Source organism: Diabrotica virgifera, chromosome 9 (genome assembly GCF_917563875.1).
Source record: "Diabrotica virgifera virgifera chromosome 9, PGI_DIABVI_V3a".
NCBI classification, from domain to species: Eukaryota; Metazoa; Arthropoda; class Insecta; order Coleoptera; family Chrysomelidae; genus Diabrotica; species Diabrotica virgifera.
The window spans coordinates 163,602,907-163,626,379 of record NC_065451.1 but is presented as its reverse complement, the minus strand read 5'-3'; the positions used below and the strand labels follow the sequence as shown (position 1 = coordinate 163,626,379).

Genomic DNA, 23,473 nt, shown 5'->3' with positions numbered 1-23,473 from the left:
CATGGCTGCTAAGATGACATCGCATGCCAACCGCCGTAGGTGAGCCAACTGGGCTTTAACTGAAGATCTTAGTCTGAACAGACAGTTGCTTGCCTTGACAGAACGATTTCTACCACTCTACCAGGTAGGTATGACAGTTATGTAGCTCTTAAATACCCTGAATACACAAACCTATAATTGGAGTACCCATCAGTACTGATCGGGATAGTCTCAATGAGCTCTTCTCGCCAAAGTTCCAGAACTCTTAGATAAGTGTGGTAGTAGTAAACATTGAGACTAATGACAACTTATTTGTACGTGGGGGTGACGGAGACATTTCATGTTTCATTTATAATGGTTTCCCAAACATTCGCAACAATTTTTAGCTTTACACGAATTTTGTAACCTTGTTCCAGAGAAAAAAAAGTATAAACTTTGTCTAAACCTACTAACTTGTAGGAGTGAAATAATACTGATATTGAATCTACTTGAACTTTTCCTTGCTGTTTCTTAAAGCGTAAAGACGCCAATGTCTTTTAAACACATTCATTTTTATAATCAACTATTTTCAATGGGAAATAAGCCACAATTTTACAAAAAAAAAGATTTTATTAGCGTTTCGACGCCCAAGTCGGGTGTCGTTGTCAAAATACAAAATAATACTAAATTAAACAAAAATGTTGTTGCTTAGTAAAAAATTCTTCTAATAATTTATTTAATCTGCCTCATTTATATCGGCAATTCAGACATGTATTATACATTTTAAAGTAGAAGACTTTAAAATGATATTGCCAATATTGATAAGTTGCGTTCCTGGGACGACTTTACTAAAAAATAGTTCATAAAAGAAAGTCGTCCCAGGAACGCAACTCATCAATATTGGCAATATCATTTTAAAGTCTTCTACTTTAAAATGTATAATACATGTCTGAATTTCCGATATAAATGAGTCAGATTAAATAAATTATTAGCAGAATTTTTTACTAAGCAACAACATTTTTGTTTAATTTAGTATTATTTTGTATTTTGTCAACGACACCCGACTTGGGCGTCGAAACGTTAATAAAATCATTTTTTTGGTAAAATTGTGGCTTATGTCCCATTGAAAATAGTTGATTATAAAAATGCTAGAAGGAAATAGCTTCAGAACAACATTCATTTTTTTCGAATCCGGAGAAAACTAATACCTAAGTATTTTTTAAAAAGTTAAACGCATAATGAAAGATTACATTATTAACGAGGGCTGAAAGTCCTTGAAAACTTCTATAATGTTGATTTTAATATGTTACAGGAGTGAAAAAAAAGAGAAAATTTAGTGTGATTTTTAATTTCAAATATCTCATTCAAAAGAAACTTTTTGGTTATTTTAAGGGACTTTCGGCACTCGGTAATAATATACTATTTCATTCTGCGTTTAAATTTTTCAAAAATACTACTTATTAGTTTTTTCAGGATTAAAAAAAATAATGCATTTAAAACACATTGGCGCGAAATTTTGCGCCTACGTCCTTAATAATTTCTAAGTGATTCCAGACAGATTTGTTTATATTTTTTTCTAAATTTTAATGTCGAAATGATAGTGATATAAATATGTATAACTAATCTATACTAGATTTCAAAACTAGATTTCAAAATTTATGCCAAAACAATAATTTTAATTAGTTTTAAAAGATATAAAAATTTTCCTAATCAGTATCTTGTATGTAGATTAGATTAAAGTATGATAATGTAATGTATACTGCTACATAATATTAAGTTTTAAAGTATCAAAGTAAAGTGGATAAATCAGATGCAAATATTTGTTTTTATGAAAAAGATAAAAAGTATTTATAGCAAATGTTTATTCTTTAATATCGGATTGAAATTATATTTTTCCTTTACTTAATTTTTTCATTTTTCTTACAATTATCAATTCAATAATTTTATATAAAGTTCCTTCGTTTCCAATATACCATTTGACCAACCACTACCTCCTGGCATTTCTTTGCTTCTCAATAATTTTGGTTATCCCATTCAATGCTAACGGTTTTTGAAAGACATAACAAGTAGCCTATCATGTTTTTTTGTTAATAAGAACTAGAAAACTTCCCTATTGTGAAAAATATACTTAGCTAAATAAATGCAGGAAAAGGCTTTACCTTATTTTATCTTTCATGACGCTCTGGGGTGTCAAATTTTTGTGAGGTGTGCTCATGTCGCACATATTAATAATATAAAAAAAAGAGGACCTATTTATTGCTGTGGAATAATTAACCACAAATATCCAATCAGCTGCCTGGCAAGCAACACCAACACAACAACACAAGACAAGTTCGAATAACAAATGACTGGCCACAAATAGTCAAAGAAAAAATTACGCTAAAAATAAGATTGAGGAATAGATGCCAAGGAAACAGAGATTCTGCTAATAAGCGTAGATTCAATGGTGCAACACGGGAATAAAAAAACTATTCCAAGATCTCAAAAACCAGTCATTTCAGTACTACTTGGAAAATTTAGATTCCACCAAAATAGCGATTGCTCGCTATGGAAAGCCACAAGAAAACTGGAACAACCCCAGAAACCATCACCTCCAATCAGAAAATTGAACAGAGAAGGGGCACGTAGTGCACAAGAGAAAGTATTGTTTTGCAGAGCATTTCTCCGAAGTATTTACTCCCAATATGACAGATTCACATGTGGAAGGAGACATATTCTCATTTCTTAAAAGCCCCTATCAAGTGAGTTTGCTCATTCAGAAATTCAAATCGTTCTGGAGTCATGTTATCTATTATTATTATCTATCATGATCGAAAATCTCCAGGGTATGAATTGGTCAGTGGAAAGTGTTGAAAGAATTACCACCCAAATGCAGAAAACTTATAACGTTTATATCGTCACTTGGATGCAGAAGTAGTCTATGTCCATTTTTGCCTAATTTGATATTTTATGTCCATTTGAAAGTAAGAGCATCGTTACATTGGATGCAGAAGTATTGTAAAGCGTCGTTTAAACACAACGATAAGTCACAGCAACTAGTTGTGATGACAAGTTGAAACGCTGTTTAGACGCTGCAATTCAATGCGATACCACCTTCAACCCAACTCCAACTTTGATAAGTTGTGCGATGCACCGTTTACACACAATGATAAGTTGCAACAACTCGATTGACCTTGATAAGTTGTTTGATTTATCGCTGTGTTTAAACGACCCTTAAGTCAATCTTTACAAATAGCGCCCGTATCGGTTAAACTTCGAACTAGCCTATGTTCAGTAGCGTTGTTAGTTTTCATGCAGAGCAGAATCAGTCTATGTAAGAGCGCGGCAGTGAACCGATCGCATGTCCATCGCTTACGCGGACATAGACTAGTTCTGCATAAGTTTACCGTGAAGATAGAATAGTTCAGCATAAGTTTACGTAAAGATCAGTGGTGTCATGGTGTGGGAACGCGTGGGAACGCCGTTCCCGCACTGGTTAAGAAAAGAAAAAAAAATAATAGAGAATTTAGGTTTTGTAAACAAAAATTAGCAGTGCGTTCCGGCACTGCGTTCCCGCACTGCTAATTTTGCCATGACACCACTGGTAAAGATATTGAGGAGATAGGCTTATTCGCGATTTGAGATAACAGTAGCTCGATAAGAATTTATATTATGTTCAATCAAAAATTATTGGACCTGAACTCACGAAGTACAAAGATACTTAAGTTGCTTGAAGTAAACAAGAAGTAAGCCAAAAATGTATTGTTCGTTTTTTTTCTATTTACTATTATTTTCATTTTTTTATGTCAAACAGGCAAATTTCATTTGGCTATAATATTTTAGTTAAACAGCATTTTTATTAAATTTTTTGATTAGATTATTTATGCGTGAATCTGAGAATACGTCAAAAATTACCATTTTCCATCTAATAAAATTATATTGCTTGATAAAAAGAGGAAATATTAAAAAAATGCTGGTTCATCCATTATTGACTCCCTATAACCCCATTCTTATCTACTTCGCATTCATTGTTGATCCCCTATCATTTTCATATAGCTTTCTTTTGTGTAATACATAATATACATTTACTAAAGTCATTAAACAAAATATTATTTAAATATTTTAAATACTTACTTTTAAAAAAAAAATTTTATCTAATAAGCTTTCCAAAAGTTGGTCTTCACAAACATTACGTGAACTATTTTTTGTGTTTAATAGTCTAGATCTAGATGAAAAAATTTTAAAAACGTCGCAGGAATAGAGATGCATCAAGTCAAACTAGTTTGATTTTATTCAACAAACTTGACTTGACTTGAAAACCAAACTTTTTTTGTAAAAAAGTTTGACTTGACTTGATTTCGATATCTTAACGTTTGACTTGAAATCAAACTTTTTCAAACAGTTTGAAGTTTGAATATCATATTGCGCAACGTGTTTATTTCCAATTCTAATTGAGAGCGTACCGACTTTTGTTTTGACTTATTTGGGTAGGTCTGAATCTGTACTCTGCTACTTCGCAAATTAGTTTGTAGTTCATATTAAGAAGTATATGCTTGGCTTGTTTATTACGTTCGTTTTGAAGTGTGTGCTTTGTGAAATCATATATGTACCTGCATATTTTTCGGCTCAGAATAAGTACCAGATCAAATTGAGTCTGATTTTGAAGGTATTCCCACTGCAAAAAGTAAGAGAAAAAAATATGTAGTCGAAGCAGAATTAATTAAGAAAAATAAATATACTGCGGCAGGTGATTTCAAAACAATGAAAATTGAAAAGTGCATACTTGTATTATGTAAAAATAAAGAACAGTGTTATACAATGACAAATAGTGAACTAATTCTTTAAGACGACATTGCAAAGTCGCAAAAAAATCATTAAACCTACTCTATCAAAAATATAATATTTTGTTGTTCCTTCATAAATTTTTGTTAAAGAAGCCGTTCAAGTATTACGAAACGCAATTTTTGAAACAATCTCTTTATCGTAACCTAACCTAACCTCTTTATCGCATCTGTATCTTTTTCATCTTTTGTTGTGAAGAAAGGTTCAGCTATTTATTGCAAACACGTGTTACTGTGCTTGATCTGGTTAATACAAATTTTAAGATTTTTTCACTTGAATACTATTTTCCTATTGTAACATGAGCGGAGCGTGAGGGGCAATATAATACAATCCAGATGTTCTAAGTAAAATATAAACGAAAGTTGAAAAGTTGGGAGATTGTGATTTCGTAGTTTTTTTTATTTAAGTTAAAAAACAATGTTACGTAACGCGCTGTTCGAACCCCCTCTCCCCGATATAACGCGCCGTAACGTTTTACATGACCCCCCTCCCCCCAACTTGCGTTACGTAATACGTAATACTTGAAAGCTTCCAAAGTAGATTAAATTACACTTGGTATGATAAAAAAACTATCCGACGAATTTTTTGTTTTAATCTAGTAACACTCGAATACAAAAAAGTTATATCAATAAAACGAAACTTGCTTGCCAGCTACGCGTATTCTACGCATACAGGAATCATTTTCAAAAAATTTACCCTATTTTGATTATAATCGCTTCCTCTATCAAGATAATTTTATGTGGCACTCATTGTATTATTAATTTTCTTATCTTAATTGGCAACTAGCATGTCAATCTCGACAAAAAAGTATATCTACTAAATAAATTATTTTTCAAACTCTTTCAAACTAGTTTGACAAACAGTTTGAATTTTCAAACCTGTACGATTGGCCCGTTTGAGTTGACTTGAATTATTTCTCAGAAGGATTGACTTGAGTTTGACTTGAAATTAAGTCAAGCTCAAGTCAAGTTCAAACATTCAAGTCAAACTTGTGCAACTCTACGCAGGAATGTCAATATAGGGTGACTTTATCTTATAGTGAGTAGGTCTTAAGTTTGTTCTCAATGAAACTATTTTAGATAATAGTAACTATTATGGCAATAAACATTATTGTTGTTTCAGATAAAATGTTAACTTCAGCGGCCAATGATGATGTGATACCTCCAAAATATGCTGTTAAGTTAATGGATTCTGCAAATTTAGAACCATCGACTGTGCTACAACATTTTTGGGAAACTTTAACATACTTTAATTCCAATTCATTTGATGAGACATCGACAAAACCATTACGAGAAATATTTATCGAGACAAACGATACTGAAGAATCTAACAGTTTCAGGCCAAGTGAGCATCACAAATCATCGCCAAAAAAACTGTTCGACCAATCTAGTGATTCCAAAACCAGGAGATCTGTCAAATTGGTTAACACGAATTTATTTGAAAATGATCTGTACATGTCATCCTCTGAGTCTGATCCTTATGCTTCGGATAACGATGAAAATGATCCCGAATTTGTTTTGTTGGATCATGAGCCTGATCGAGAAGAAGTCGCAATAAGAAAGTCACGCAAAAGAAAAAGAAATCCGACTGCCTGGAGGAGAAATGTAATAAAGTCATCTCGAAATAGCGGCAAAGAATATAAGACTTGGAAAAATAAACGTCAACCATCCAGCAAAATGAAAGATCCGTGTAATTGTAGAATGAAATGTAACGAGAAGATTTCTGAAAAAGAAAGACAATATATATTTGGTCGTTACTGGAATCTTGGAGACATCAACAGACAACGATATTTCATTTCAAAATTAGTACAAAGAAAAAATAAAGAACGAACAAGAATTAAAAGAAAGAATGGAAATATTGCTGCAGAGGAAAATGAAGAATCGTCTTCTCCAAACCAACAGAGTAGAAGAGCGTTCACATTATGATTATTCTTTCATAAAAGATAACATCAAAGTACCTGTGTGTAAGATTTTCTTTTTAAATACTCTATGTATAAGCGCCCAGGTAGTTAAAACTGTGTTTAATAAAACTTGTTCCACTGGTATGGTTTCCGAAGATAGAAGAGGAAAGGCATGCAAAAACTCATTACTCAATGAATCTGTGAAAGAATCAGTTCAGGAACATATAAATTCCTTTCAGACCATTGAAAGTCACTATTGCAGAAAAAATACAACACGTTTATATTTACCTGCATCTCTTAATATTTCCAGAATGTATTCTTTATATAAGGAATATTGTTCCGACAGGAACATTACTGAAGTAGCAACGGAAAGTGTACACAGATCTGTCTTTAATTCCGATTTTAATGTCATTCTTTCAGCCAAAGAAAGACTTGTGCGATATTTGTCATGGATTCGAACAATCGTCTACTGAAGAGAAATTAGCAGCTGCAGAAATGCATCAACTGCACTTGAAAAATAAGAATTTAGCCAGGGAATTTAAGGATGCAGAAAAAAAAAGAGCTGAGGAGAATCAACAGATTTGTTGTGCAGTATTCGATTTACAACAAATACTTACAGTACCAAAGTCGGAAGTTGGATTAGCTTATTATAAGCTAAAATTATCAACTTATAACTTTACTATTTTCAATCTGGGTAATAAGGAATGCACTTGTTATATGTGGTACGAGACCATAGGCAAGAGGGCTCTTGTGAAATAGGTAGTTGCCTTTTGAATTTTATAAAGCAAAATATTGAACAAGGTAGGAATGAGTTTTCATTTTTTTCTGACAATTGTGCCGGGCAAAACAGAAATAAATACTTATTTTCCTTATACAATTACATTACTCAATTATATAAGGTAAACATCTGTCACAGCTTTCTGGAACGAGGGCACACACAAAATGAGGGAGATAGTATTCATAGTGTGATTGAAAGAGCATCACGTAATATTCCAGTCTATTCTCCTCATCAATGGTACACAATTGTCAAAACAGCAAAGAGGAACAACCCGTATAACGTCATTGAATTAGACCAAGAAAATATATTTGATTTAAAAGAACTTCAAGGAAAAACATCCATCAATTGGGACAAGGATGAGTCCAATGAGAAAGTTTACTGGAACAAATTAAGAATTCTACAAACCCGTCCAGACTATCCAAACATGTGTTTATTTAAATACAATTTTGAAGACATTGAATTTAAAAAAATTAATCTGGTTAAAAAGGGTAGAAAGATACTCCAAATTAACATAGAAGGTATTGAACTGAAGCCGAACTATATGAGACAGATTCCATTAACAAAAAAGAAATACGATCATTTGCAATTTCTTTGCCAGAAGAAAGTTATTTCATGTCAATATCATGACTTTTTTAAAAACCTTCCTTATGACGAAAAAAAAGCAGGGGAAGACTCAGATGTTGATGCTTAAATTTTCATAACTGTTTACTATTAGTTCCTAATTTTAAGTTAAATTTATGCGATTTATTTCCTATTTTGTTCCATGTGTTCAATTTTTTTAAAGTAATAATATTTTTTGTCTTTTTTTCACGGTCCATTTGTTTTCAAAACTTATTTTTTAAACATGAAAGCCAACAATATATGATTTATGAGTAAGTACACTGTTTTTGTTAAAATAATTTTTACCTATACCTACTACATGATTAGTTTATTAATATTATGGATGAAGCAGAACTAGCCTAAGTACTTCCATGTAAGTATATTCTATGTCCAAATTTGGATATAGACTACATCAGTTGGTACTTTACTATTCTATGTCCATTTTATTTTTAGAACGTGGCTTTTATCGTGAAAGCAATGAACTGTATGGAAAGTAGCTGCTTAAATATTGTCATACAATTTTCTGATAAAAGAATTTTATAATATTTTGGGAAAAAAATTTAAAAAATGCTCGCCTGTAAAATTAACATTTTGTGACTTCTGCATCCAAACGACGATATATTCAATGCCATTCTAAACTTATGGTAGCGGAGCCCAAACGGGGATTTTTGCAGTTACTCGAACGCGTCAGAAAATCATATGGAGAGAAACCTTGTACCCTGTAAATGTACCCTACCACAATATATTGGATCTTAATACAGGGGGGTTCGTTAAATCTATCCTTAGAAAAACTCGAAATCGTCAAATTAAGATAAGGTAAGTTAAGTTGCACATGCAGAACAGTGTATATTTAAAAAATCTGACGGTTTGAGTGGGGCGTAAGGAAACGGGTAAGTCACAAAGTTTAACAAGAAAAAAGCGAATATTGCGAGAAATAAACGTCACATCAAAAAACTAAAAAATACGTGTTCAATAATTTTTAAAAACATATCGAATGATACCAAACACGACCCTACACGGAGAGGGGTTGGGGGTAAATTTAAAATTTTAAATAGGAATCCCGCGATATTTCGCGAAATTTACATCAGATCGAAAAACTGCAAAATAAACGTATTCAATATTTTTGAAAAATTTATCGAATGACACCAAAGACGACCCCAGGGAGTTGGGGTGGGGGGTTACTTTAAAATCTTAAATAGGAGCTGCCATTTTTTAATGCAGATTTGCATTTCTTAGGGTAAGAACAGAACAAGTGGGTCGAGGTGAAGGTGGAGGTCGCGGTGGATGCTACTAGTTAAGTCGCGGTCGATGTCGACAGCACATAGCAAGGAGGTCACCCACTGGCGAAGCGTCCATGTAACCACTGTTACCATTGGCATATAAATAAAGTAAATATATATTTATGCAATAAATAAAGTATTTGAAATAGTAAACGAAAGCATAAAAAAGTATGTTTTAATGATCTTTATAGACGTGTCTGGGGCTTTTGACAATCTTTGGTGGCCGTCATTCTTTGAAAGACTTCGAAGAATGAGATGTCCAAAGAATCTGTACGGAAGTCTCAGAAACTACTGTCAAGACCGATATGCAAGCCTAAGCTGTCCAACAGGAAAAAAGACAAAACATATCACAAAAGGATGTCCACAAGGATCAGTTTGTGGACCTATGTTCTGGGATGTAATGCTAGAGGAACTGTTGGAACAATTGACTATAGATCCTGAAGTGCTTGGAAGCATAGCATATGCAGATGATTTGTTGTTGATCATAGATGCAAACTCAAGAAGAGAATTAGAAAATAAATCAAATGAAGTATTAATAAGAGTAAATGATTGGATGAATAAAGTAAAATTAACAATATCAGATTCAAAAACAACATATAGTTTAATAAAAGGAAATTTAGAAAGAGATCCAATTATAAAAATTAGAGGGAAAACAATAAAAAGAAAAATGGAAACAAGATATTTAGGTATTATAATAGACGAACAAAAATTATTTACAAAACACATGAATTGTGTCTGTGAAAAGGCAACAAAGATCATGCATAGCATTGCTAGTCTAGCACAGAAGGAATATAGAATTTCGTTCCGACAGATGAGAATATACCTAAGTACAATACTTGCATCAATTGTAGGGTACGGTTCAAGTGTATGGGCACATAGATTAATAAATAAAAAAAACGCAGAAAAATTAAATAGAGCTCAGAGAGGATTTCTTGTAAGAATGACGGGAGCATTTGGAACAACTGCAACACAGGCACTCACAGTTTTAACTGGAGTAATGCCAATGCATTTAGAAACACAAAAAAGAGCATGTAATTATTGGCTAAAAAAAGAAAAACATGAAAAAATAATACAAATAATAGGATTAGATATAAGAAATAAAAGAGAATTAAAAGAAATAATAAATAGAAAAAGACAAAATGAATGGGAAAATTCAACAAAATCTAGACGTTTATACAATTTTATACCAATATTAGAAAACATTCCAAATTATTTTAATCCAAAACAAGGTTTAATACACTTTTTAACAGGACATGGACCGTACCCAACATATTTGGAAAGATTTAACTTAAAAGATGATGCATATTGTGAATGTGGAGAACTAGGTACACCAGAACATATAGTGTTACATTGTGAAAATACTATAGAAAATGAAGAACACAGAGAAATGAGAAGAAGATTAGAAAGAATTGAAATAAGAGATATATTACAAAATGAAGAATATTTTGAAATATTAAACAATCTCGCACAAATAATATCTAAAAAACAACAAGAAATCTATAATAATAGAAGAAGACAACCAATAATCCAACCCTGATGAAGTTGAGTAAGATAAAGTTAAAATAAATAAAATAAAATATAAATTCAAAAATAGATATTTACAATTATAATAATAATAATTCAATATAAAATAAATAAATAAAAATAATAATTCAATACATAATTCATAAAAATAAAAAAAAAATAAAAAAAAAAAAACTACCAACTCTCTTCTGAAAATAGAGGGACTGTCTTTATAACTTAGAAGGGAGTTGATAGTACCAAAAATATTTTAAATTGTTTATTTAAATTTGTTTGTTATACGTAATTAAGAGATTATGGCAAATTGTTATTGTAAAAATAGATTTAATAGTTGAGTAAAAAATGTAAAAATATAAAAAAAAAAATATCTGTAATCCCATCAGGAAAAAACGACCTGGATTAGTCACTAGAGGCCAGGTCATATGTATAAATAATAAATAAATAAATGTTACCATTGGCAACTGTTAAAAATCTTGCAAATAAATATTTTATGACGATGAATAATTCTATTTACCAATATTTTTACCAATAGAAATATATTATTATATTATGTGGTAATAGTACCTAACTCAGTAAATAGCCAACTACTCGTAGACACGAAAATATTGGCGAGTTTATGTGACTCAGTTGCACTTTATTATACTCTGTTAACAGACTCATTTCTGGTTACAATGGTTATATACCCACGCTGGCGCTCGGGACCGGCTAGTGACTGAAAATTTTGAAGAAGCGACGGCATAAGCGCGCTGTGTATCAGTAGCGCTGTTATCAGATTTAAAATTGGTGACAGTACCTATAAAAAGTGTGCATGCAGTTAACCATGGATGAGTGTCGCTTCTTAATCGATCAACTACTTGAAAAGTAATTCTCCTTGTATAATTTTGAAGAAAAAAATGAGATTAAAAATGAAAGACCTATTTTAAACAATTTAAAAAAAGAATCAACAAAAGTAGTTCGATATTTTAAATTTAGTTAGTACAGTGAAAATCCTTGGTTATATTATGGTTGCAAGAAAAATATACTGTATTGTTCGCCATGTCTTCTGGTTTCTACAGAAAAATGGGTGGACCAGGTTCACGATTTAAATAGTGTTAGATTTTTAAAAAGGAGACATGAAATTTCTCCGTTACCTACATGTAAGATGTATACCCAATTTGATTCAGTGTGGCAAAACAAAAATCAAAAGTTCTCTTAACCAAGCTTTTAAAGCAAATGAGAGTTTCAAGTGATATTCACCGGCACAAAATTCCGCCATCCAAAATTTTTGATTAAGTTTGACAATTTATAACTTTATTATTTATGCTCCGATTTTCAAGATTCTTGCACCAGTTTGTAGGTGTTTGGTATTATTCCGGTAACAAAAAATTTTGCTTGCATGTCATTGTACAGGGGTGAAAGGAAGCGTTGTATTTTCTCCTAATTTTAAAAAATTCTGTGGAAAAATGGAATAGCTGATTTTGTTTCATAGTCCTGTCATATTTTCCCGGAGACATCACCAACATTTTGGTATTTTGAATTCTCCGAATATCTTTTTTCTTGTAAGAGCTGTACCATTTTTTGTAAATAAAAACACTGATTTACTCATACAATTGAGGTTGGATTGATAAGATTGACACATATTGAGCATTTATGGGATGAATAAAAAAGCTATTTGCCGTCATCCTAGGCCTCCAGAAAATTTGGTACAGTTATGGCCCTGGTAGAGGAATATCGGGCTATTCCCCAGGCAAGGAAAACACATCTTTATTAGTAAACAGATTGCGAGCAGTCGTTGCTGCAAGAGGTGGACATAACCGCTATTGAATTGTTTTGTTTTGTTGTTAAATTTGTTTTGTTTTGTTAATTTTAGTGCGTTTGATATTTTTAATTAAATAAACCTTTAAAGCAGTGTTTTTAATTACAGCTCTTACAAGAAAAGAGATATTCAGATAATTCAAAAAACATGACCTTAGTGATACCTCCAGGATAATACAAAAGGAGTATGAAACAAAATCAGCCCTCCAATTTTTCCACAGAATTTTTTAAAGTTAGGAGAAAAAACAACGCTTACATTCACCCCCGTATAATGTCATCTAAGTAAACATTTTTTTTACCGGAATAATAACAATTGACATCAATACATGTACCTACAAACTCGTGCAAGAATCTTGAAAATCGAAGTACAAATAATAAAGTTATAGATTGTCAAACTTAATCAAAAATTTTGGGTGGCGGAATTTTGTGCCGGTGAATGTATATATACATTTAGCCATATCTTTATTTTTTTTAATAAGATTTTTTTGCATCTGATTTTGGTAACACTTCAGAAAAGGTCACGCGTCGCCACTGAGGTCACCTGCGCTGTCAGTCAAATTAGAACCACTATAAAGTGAAATAGTTTAATGAAATTTGAATGACAAAAAGACTGTGCTTTTGCGATGTTGTGTCAGTCAAGTGATGATAGTGACGAAATGTTAGCTGTAAATAATCAGATCCTCCTTCATATTTCAAAAATTTGTTGAATTTAATTACTTTAGAAATTCAAAAATAAACTGAATACAAAAAAAAGGATTATATAAAAAAGTATCAACTCAGATAGCACACGTAATGACAACTTGGCTTCGAACGGACCAATTACAGGGAAGCATCCTTGTAGGCCGCGCAGTAGGCATCCATGTAAAACAAACTCATTTTATTTTCAAAAGCATCGATGTAAACCTCCTGGATGGCATCGCGCTAAACCTCCACCGCGACTTACCTGCTCTGTTCTCTTCCATTCACTACAATGTTACAGTATAAAGAGGGACAGTAAAACCTCTCTCATGTCGGCACTTTGATCTCAAGAAGTAATACCGACAGTACGCACTTTTTAATTCACCAGTGGTGGATGCGGGATTTCCCTGTTAAAACCCGTAGGTTTTTATGCGACTAGCAATGCGAGAGTGGGCAAAAGCGACTGCCAACATTGCGCGGTCGTCATGCGCGACTGAAGATTGTACTTCCAATTTTTCGGAGAGTGGTTCTACTGTTCCTCTTTATACTGTGACAATGTGTTTGTTTTACATGGATATCGACATTGACCGCGACCTCCACCTCCACCGCGACCCACTTGTTCTGTTCGTACCCTTACATAAAATAAGTAACTTTTATTCCAGACATTTTTTTGAATTATGGATAGATGGCGCTATAATCGGAACAAACGATTGTTGGAAATGGAAAATTAATTTAAAAAATGGAAAGTCCCCACTTAAATGGAAAACTTTACTTAAAAGACCTTAGGTTTTAGGAAAACTTTACTTTGGTTTTAGGACTTAATCTTCACAACCCAATATGACCCCATAACGCTCGAGTAACTGCAAATCTAGCATACTTTCCTCCCCTAGTATTAGGATTAGGTTACTTTTCCGATCAATGGAAAGTATCTCAGAGGGATGGCGGTTTTTGACAAAACACCGGTTTTCGGTTATACCGGTTTTTTTTGCTTACGGTTTAATCTGGCGGTTATAACCGGCCAAAAAACTGGTTTTTCCAAAATCCGGTTTTCGGTTTTTTTAATCCAATAGGTTACAATGTTACATTTACAATGCACTTTAGTTTGCGATACTCCACTCTACTCGATACTCGATATCAATATGATCAAAATTAGTACTATCGAAAGAACATCAATATCAATATAAATAAAACACAATTTTTAATAAAACCATTTTATTCTATTAATTATTATATTTATTTATTATTTTATTATTATTATATATTAATTGATTATTATTAAATATAATATAGCGTAAGATTAAGAGCACACAGTAACGATAAACAGGTAGCAACAAACGCGGTCCAAGATTAAAGTTCTGCGAACTTTCAAAAGTGAGGCAACAGTGCGTCGGTAATTCGACACTGACAGTGACGTTCGATTTCTTGCTATAAAAAAATCGATTTTTAGTAGTTCCAATGTGACACAAAATCTAGGCACGGGATAAAAAAGTTTATTTGAAGAAAGTGTATTTTTTGTCTTTCTTAATGGCGGTACAGGCTCCTTTTTTCAATATTTTATTTAGTTATAGAGTAATTTCCACATATTAACATATTTCTGAAATTGGGCTCTGTACCGCCATTCTTTATTATATTACGAATAGGTGTGCCAAATATTTCGACAAAATATTCAAAACTAGAGCCGTAATCTTGAAACGCGTTTGTTGCTACCTGTTGATCGTTACTGTTTGCTCTTAATATATACATATTGCAATAATATACAATTTAACCCAACCATTTCAACTTATAAAAAATTTCCCAGACTCTTTCAAATGGGATTTAAAAAAAATAATATCAACATAAATATTTTACTTAAAAATAAATTGGATAATGCAATTTAGCTTTTATTTTTACTACCATCAAAAAAAAATTATCATGCATTTCTTTTAACACGTTTGTATATTATTATAATAGGTACATTTTAACTCATGTAATTCTTCCTGTATGGGTGTATCGTTTTGAAAACGTAGGGAAATCCTTGGAGAGTCGTATTCGTAATCGGTAATTCGATATTCATAGTCAGAACATTATTTTTGGTAATAAGAAAAAGTCATTCACCCACTTTCAATGTCAAGAGTCAAGTGTCAAAAATAGATGATGTTTGCGTCTACTTCAACTAAGGTCACTTCTTATGTAAATATTATGATTACAAATACCTTTTCAACGAAATATTATAATAAAACTTAATTGTTTCTGGCTGATGTGAGTTTGCACTTTCAGTTGTCTTCTGTATTTATAAAATAAAATTTGAATTATGGTTTTCGAAATGTTATGAAGTGTTCGAAAAACTATTAGTCAAAAGGACTAATAATTTCCTAAAATAAGCACACAAACAATTTTATTCCAAAAGCAGTTTCCACACTTTATAATTTCAAAATTTCACCCTGTACAATTCATAATACACCCTACGCCCTACATGATATAGTTCGTTGAGATCAGGTTGTTAGGCAGCTTTTAAAAATATACAGAGTGTTCATTAAAAATACTGCTTATGGACTATGCTAGGCTTGCGTGAATCATCCTGTACATTTAAATGTATGTTTAAAAAGCGCACATTTATATATAAAGATCGACGGGTCTCAGCGTTTTTTACAATTTTTCAGAAGAAGGATAGACATAGGTAACTTTATTCCATGAGTGGTTTTCACCCTATACAGGGTGGTTCATCTTATTCGCCTCGGTGTCTGTACGGAAAACCACTTGATATTTAAAAAAAAATTCTTCACAGAAATATACAGAGCCTTTAATACTACAATTATTGTGAATTATACAGGGTGCTCCAAGAAAGACTGGTATATCAAAGTTATATTTTTTCTAATGGAATGCCCTATATCTGATGATATTTTTGAATTGATCTTGAAGAATAAGCTATACTTTCATAAGGGTTCCCTATACCTAAATACAGGGTATTTTGATTTATTTCGATTTTTATAAAAATGTAAGGTTTTAGAAAAAAATAAATATCTACGAATCTAAAAATCAGTAACAAATTCTTTCTTGGATCTTAATAATTGACTATTTAGCATACTTAAGCAGATGCTTATTGCAGCAAAGTTTTTTACAGGGTGGTCAAAATATGAGATTGTTCTATTAACAAATTCAAGCTGTAATAACTTACTTATTTTAAATGGAACACCCTGTATCTTACTAGTCTATCGCGTATAAAATATACTTAGCTTTCAATTTGTATTAGGGTTTCCTATACCTATCTTTTTACAGGGTGGTAAAATATTAGATTGTTCTATTAACAAATTCAAGCTGTAATAACTTACTTATTTTAAATGGAACACCCTGTATCTTACTAGTCTATCGCGTAGAAAATTTATTTAACTTTCAATTCTTATTAGGGTTTCCTATACCTATCTCCCTTCATTTGTTAAATATTTAAAGATTTCCTAATTTGTAAGCTTTAAAAATTAGAATTAAGTAAATATGTCGTGGAAACACATCACCAACACAGGCAATATACTTAGACAAGACACTGCCATTAATAAAATTTTCATTGTTATCATGTAATCACACAGAGTGTTGTATTATTTCAGTTGATTTTGGCCTACATGTGACATTGCAAAACTGCATACCCTATATTAGATGCCGTATTCTGGAAGATATTTAAATTATATTTCATTCCGTATAAGTATTTTCCATATCTTAAACCGACGGTTATTAAGTAAATTTAAGAACACCACTTTTTGTTTGAACCTTTGAATCGTAATTACAAACAATTAAATGCAATGGCTACTATGACGAAAACGAGCCTATTGTACAAAAATATGTAAAAATGGGTATTTACAGAATAATATGGAAATTTATATTTACAGAATAACATGTGTATTGAGAATGTTTACATGGAATTAAAGAAATTTTAAATATCTTCCATTATAAAGAATAGAATGTCGAGTATGTCATTTTAAATAAGAACACTCTGTGTGATTAAATGATAAAAATATAAATTTTATTAACGAAAGTATCTTGACTAAGATATTTAAGTATATTGCCGGTGTTGGTGATGTGTTGTACATAACCACGACATAGGTACTTAATTCTAATTTTTAAAGCTTACAAATTAGGAAATCTTTATATATTAAAAAAATAAGGAAGATAGGTATAGCAAACCCTATTAAGAATTGAAAGCTAAGTAAATTTTCTACGCGATAGATTAGTAAGATACAGGGTGTTCCATTTAAAATAAGTAAGTTATTACAGCTTGAATTTGTTAATAGAACAATCTAATATTTTGACCACCCTGTAAAAGATAGGTATAGGAAACCCTAATATAAATTGAAAGCTAAGTAAATTTTCTACGCGATAGACTAGTAAGATACAGGGTGTTCTATTTAAAATAAGTAAGTTATTACAGCTTGAATTTGTTAATAGAACAATCTCATATTTTGATCAACCTGTAAGAAATTTTGTTGCAGTAAGCATCTGTTTTAGTATGCTAAATAGTCTATTACTAAGATCGAAGAAAGAATTTGTTACTGATTCTTAGATTCGTAGATATTTATTTTTTTCTAAAACCTTACATTTTCATAAAAATCGAAATAAATCAAAACACCCTGTATTTAGGTATAGGGAACCCTTATGAAAGTATAGCTTATTTTTTAAGGTCAATTCAGTAATGTCACCAGATATAGGGCATTCCATAAGAAAAAATATAACTTTGATATACCACTCTTTTTTGAAGCACCCTGTATAATTCACATTATTTTTAGATTGTAGTATTAAAGGCTCTGTATATTTCTGTGAAGAAATTTTTTTAAAATATCAAGTGGTTTTCCGTACAGACACCGAGGCGAATAAGATGAACCACCCTGTATAAAAGTAAATAAACATGATTTGCAATGTTTCTTAAATCGTGATTGCTATAGTTAAACAATAAAATACAAAATAACGACAGCCACTCGCCTATAAAGACAGCAAAAAAATCCCGCCAAAATTTTATTTATATTTTTTGTGTAAATTTGACAGCACTATTAGTGCACTTACCGTAAGTAATATCGTGTGTCACAGTCTCAGCCAGAGAAACAATCACTGTTTGTGTCATGTTGCGTATAGAAGGTGAGGTAGCCGACGATTTGGAGATGGGGACGGGCGTCTTACTAAAGTTTTCCCCGTCACTTGCACTTTTAGTTTCCATGATAATCACGAATCACCACCTGTTGTTTGGAAATACACCCACTGACTCGCACTTGATATTTTTAAAACCACTTTGAATTTTTAGTCCAGCGCGCACTGCGGAGTTATTGATTTTCAAAATAACTTGTCTTTAGTGTTCCTATAACGTTCTTAATACACATTAATATCATATCTATGAGAATTGTTGTTTATTTTAGAGAGAAATCGAGTAAAATGTTCTGAAATGTCACTTCAAAACGCAGGATTGGAGGAATGGTGGGCTAGTCCACAGTCCACACTAGTGATGTAACGAATGTCATTTATTGAACATTCGCGAATACGAATGCGAATGCGAATATCTGCTACCGACATTCGCGAATGCGGATGCGAATATTCAGATTTTTTAAAATTTGTTTCTATTTTTGTAATGTTTCTTAAATTTATAATAAAAAGTTAATTGATATTTAGTGTAAATCGATTTGAATCTTAAGCTTTATTACATAATACCAAATAATAAAGTGAAGATTGATAATGTGATTATACAAGGTTAACTTCTATCTATCTATTGCCCTTCATTTTTCCATAGGCCTCCCCCTTATTTTTCCACTCTTCTCGGTTCAGTTCTAATGCTGTCGATCTGGTCCCTGCGTATCTTTTTAGGGCATCCCACCATCTCGTCTATGGTCTGCCCTTCCTCTTTTGTAGTCCCAAGGTCTCCAGTGAGTTATCGCTTCATTCCATCTTCCGTCTCTTTGTCTGCTGTTGTGTCCTGCATATTTCCATTTGAGAGTATCTGCATGTTTGAGGTTAAGTTAACTTTTCTTAATAAAAAAAGATGAGAAGTGAACAGATTTTGATTTTATCAACCTAATATTATCTTAAAATTATTTTTTTCTGGTTTTCATATTCGCAAAACATTCGCACAAATTTCGCGAATGCGGATGCGAATGCGAATGTTCAAAAACATGCGAATATTCGCGAATGCGAATACGAATATTCGTTACATCACTAGTCCACACCAAGAAAACTGTCCCCAGCAACATTTTCTCACCAGTCGATGCGATTACCCAGCACTTGAAGAGTTGCTTGCTTTACTGGAGAGCAGAACTTAAAGAACAAACTTTAGTCCCAATAAAAATGACGCAATTAGCTAGCCCACCAAGCATTGTGAGCTTGATGTTTTGCGGGTCCATAACCGATTGTGAAAATTCGGTGCAGAAAACAAGCACAAATAACGAAAATATGAAAATGATTGGAGAGACGAAGAAAACGAGACATTGCAATCTAAAATATTTGTTTAACCTAGTTATTTTTTATAAATGTAATTTTATAATGAAAAATAAAAATTAAATAATTATTTTCTGTGTAACCTAACAGCATAATATTGTGTTCAGAAACCTCAAAAACCACCGAGTAACAAGTTTGCACTGATTTTGTATCGAATTTCAATAAAACTCCACGAGACGATGCCCATTATGGACACTAGTTGGCTCGGAGACCATCGGCGACATGATATTAGTGTTCAGTGACCCCAAAAACCACCGGGTAACGATTTTGCACCGATTTTGTATCGAATTTCCAAAAAACTACAGGAATCGTTGCCGTTCCTGAGTATCAGGTGCTTCCGAGAACATCGTCGTCATGATATTCTTGTTCAGCGTACCCAAAAATCCCCGAGTAGTTATATTGGGCTCTTTTTTTCAATTACTTCCGAATTACAAATTTACCATTTTTCATCATTTCAAAATGTTTCCTTGTTCAATAATGAAATTTTCATTTAGTCATCAACACTTTAGTTTACGAAGTTTCCTAAGGCTCTTACAAATCGATTGTAACAAGTTTCATTGACTGCGTTCACCAGATGCAAACACATTCACAAATGTTTGCGCTTTGATTCTAAACTTGTTGACAGCGAACTGAACGGTTGGTTGTTTAGGTTAAAATTTGACATTTTGCTTGCTTGGTTTGAACGTAACCTAAAATAAATTTTCTCAATAAATACGTTTTTGAATTTATTTTTTTTATTAAAGGAAAAAAGAAAATTTATTTAATAGATAATAACGTAGCAGAATGTCTTCAGTAGCCTTTATTTTATATATAAAACCCTTATCAATATATTTTACAATATATACAATTTAAATTCCCGCCATATTTCAACACGTTTGCAAAGTTCAACTTAAATATCTTATGTTTGCAAAAATGGCGACCGCTTTCCAAACATGTTTGACGTTAGCAAGTCGTTCAGAACCATAAAGCGCAAACTGATTGCCAACGTTTGCATCTGGTGAACGCGCCCATTGAGATGCATCCAACTGCCAACATTTGGTAGATTGCTTCATTGCCTCTCCTAAGTTTATAATGATGCTCGAGATGGGAATATGCACGCTAATGTCGCTAATATACTCTTTTTTAATTTTTAGTTAAATGTTGACCATTTTTTTTTGTTTTTAACATTATTTTCTAATCTTCAAAATAATATGAATGACAAATACATAATTTCAAAATTGCACCTTATACACTCACCGGCACAAAATTCCGCCACCCAAAATTTTTAATTAAGTTTGACAATTTATAACTTTATTATTTGTGCTCCGATTTTCAAGATTCTTACAGCAGTTTGTAGATATTGTAGCGTTTGATATTATTCCGGTAACAAAAAATGTTGAAGAAGAATTGCATTTTCTCCTAACTTTAAAGAATTAGGTGGAAAAATGGAAGAGCTGATTTTGTTCCTGTCATACTATCCCGGAGGCATCACTAAAATTTTGTTTTTTGAATTATCCGAATATCTCTTTTGCTGTAAGAGCCGTACCATTTTTTGTAAATAAAAACACTGATTGACTAATAAAATACAGGTTGGAGTGATAAGATTAGAATGGCCCGCAAGCAGCCCAGATCTCAATCCTATGGAGCATTTATGGGATGAATTAAAAAAAGTTATTCGCCGACATCCTGGGCCTTCAGATAATTTGGTACAGTTTTGGCTCTCTTATAGGAATATCGGGCTATTCCCCAGGCAAGGATAACACATCTTTATTCGATGCCAAACAGATTGCGAGCAGTCGTTGCTGCAAGAGGGGGACATACCCGCTATTGAGTTGTTTTGTTTTGTTAATTTTGTTTTGTTTTGTTAATTTTAGTGCGCTTGATAATTTTAATGAAATAAACCTTCAAAGCAAGTTTTTATTTATAGCTCTTACTATAAAAGAGATATTCAGATAATTCAAAAAACAAAACCTTAGTGATACCTCCAGGATAACACAAAAGGAGTATGAAACAAAATCAGCTTTCCAATTTTTCCACAGAATTTTTTACAGTTAGGAGAAATTACAACGTTTCCATTAACCCCCGTATAATGCCATCTGAGCAAAAATTTGTTGTTAACGTAATAATAGCAAACGACACCAATACATGTACAGTAGAGCGTCGATTATCCGAACGTCGATCAACCGAACGACCGCTTATACGAACTATCGACTCCCGCGTCCCACACTCGAATACCGAGCAAGCGTTAGTAATTGACGCTTAAAATATCTTCAATATTGTATCCAAAGATAATTATGTTGTTGCAAAGACTGCACTTTTTTGTTTAGTTGCTAGTTGCCATTATCAAGATATAAATAAATATGTAGGTATATAAATATGGCTTTTATTCACTTGTGAATAAATATGTATGACTATAAATATGTATCAATATATTGTAGTTCGATTATCCGAACAAATCGGTTTTCCGAACACCTATGTCCCCCAATTAGTTCGGATAATCGACGCTCTACTGTACCTACAAACTGATGCAAGAATCTTGAAAATCGGAGTACAAATATAGATTGTTAAACTTAATCAAAAATTTTGGGTGGCGGAATTTTGTGCCGGTGAGTGTATTATACATAATAGACCCTACATGATATATTTTGTTGATATTAAGATCAGGTTGTTAAGAAGCTGATAACAATATAAAAATATACAAGTTGTTCCATTAAAAATAAAGCTTATGGACTATGGTAGGCTTGCGTGAATCATCCTGTACATTTAAATGTATGTTTAAAAAGCACACATTTATACATAAAAATCGGCAAGTCTTAACGTTTTTTACAATTTTTTAAAGCAACGATAGCCATACCTACCTAATTTTATTCCATAGTTGGTTTCCATCCTATATAAAAATAAATACATAAACATGACTCGCAATGTTTCTTAAATCGTGTCTGCTATAATAGTTAAACAATAAAATACAAAATAACGACAGCGACTCGCCTATAAAGGCAGCAAAAAAATCCCGCCAAAATTTTATTTATATTTTTTGTGTAAATTTGACAGCACTATTAGTGCACTTACCGTAAGTAATATCGTGTGTCACAGTCTCAGCCAGAGAAACAATCACTGTTTGTGTCATGTTGCGTATAGAAGGTGAGGTAGCCGGCGATTTTGAGATGGGGACGGGCGTCTTACTAAAGTTTTCCCCGTCACTTGCACTTTTAGTTTCCATGATATTCACGAATCACCACCTGTTGTTTGGAAATACACCCACACACTGACTTGCACTTGATATTTTTAAAACCACTTTGAATTTTTAGTCGGGCGCGCACTGCGGAGTTATTGATTTTCAAAATAACTTGTCTTTAGTGTTCCTATAACGTTCCTAGTACACATTAATATCATATCTGATGAGAATTGTTGTTTATTTTAGAGAGAAATCGAGTATAAATGTTCTGAAATGTCACTTCAAAACGCGAGATTGGAGGAATGGTGGGCTAGTCCACACCGATTCTACTGCATCCTGCATCGCTTTGCTGTTCCGAGAGTTTTGAAACCTTGATAATGATTTTATCTTGACGTTTTAGATCTGACCGGGAAGTTATAAAAGATGGCTAATTCCGTCTGCGTTTACTCACACACTCACACGTTTTTTATTAGTAAACAAAACAATCAAATTGTATATTAATCGATCGCCGATGTGAGTTTTCATCAAGTTATGTTGTAAATATTTTG

At 32.3% G+C, this 23,473-nt stretch overlaps 1 protein-coding gene across 2 annotated transcripts in view; it reads right to left on the bottom strand.

The window, feature by feature from the left end:
• Positions 1-23,242, bottom strand: part of LOC126891786 (ribosomal protein S6 kinase alpha-5-like) — a 570,345-nt gene extending 547,103 nt beyond the window's left edge. The window contains exon 1 of one of the 2 annotated variants that reach the window (XM_050661058.1): positions 22,820-23,242. In XM_050661058.1, coding sequence (XP_050517015.1) covers positions 22,820-22,970 — 151 coding nt within the window. In that variant the 5' untranslated portion in view covers positions 22,971-23,242. Of the gene's footprint in view, positions 1-18,355; positions 18,438-22,819 lie in introns of those variants that run through there. The other variant, XM_050661059.1, reaches the window with a different exon arrangement.
• Positions 23,243-23,473: the final 231 nt, after the last annotated feature.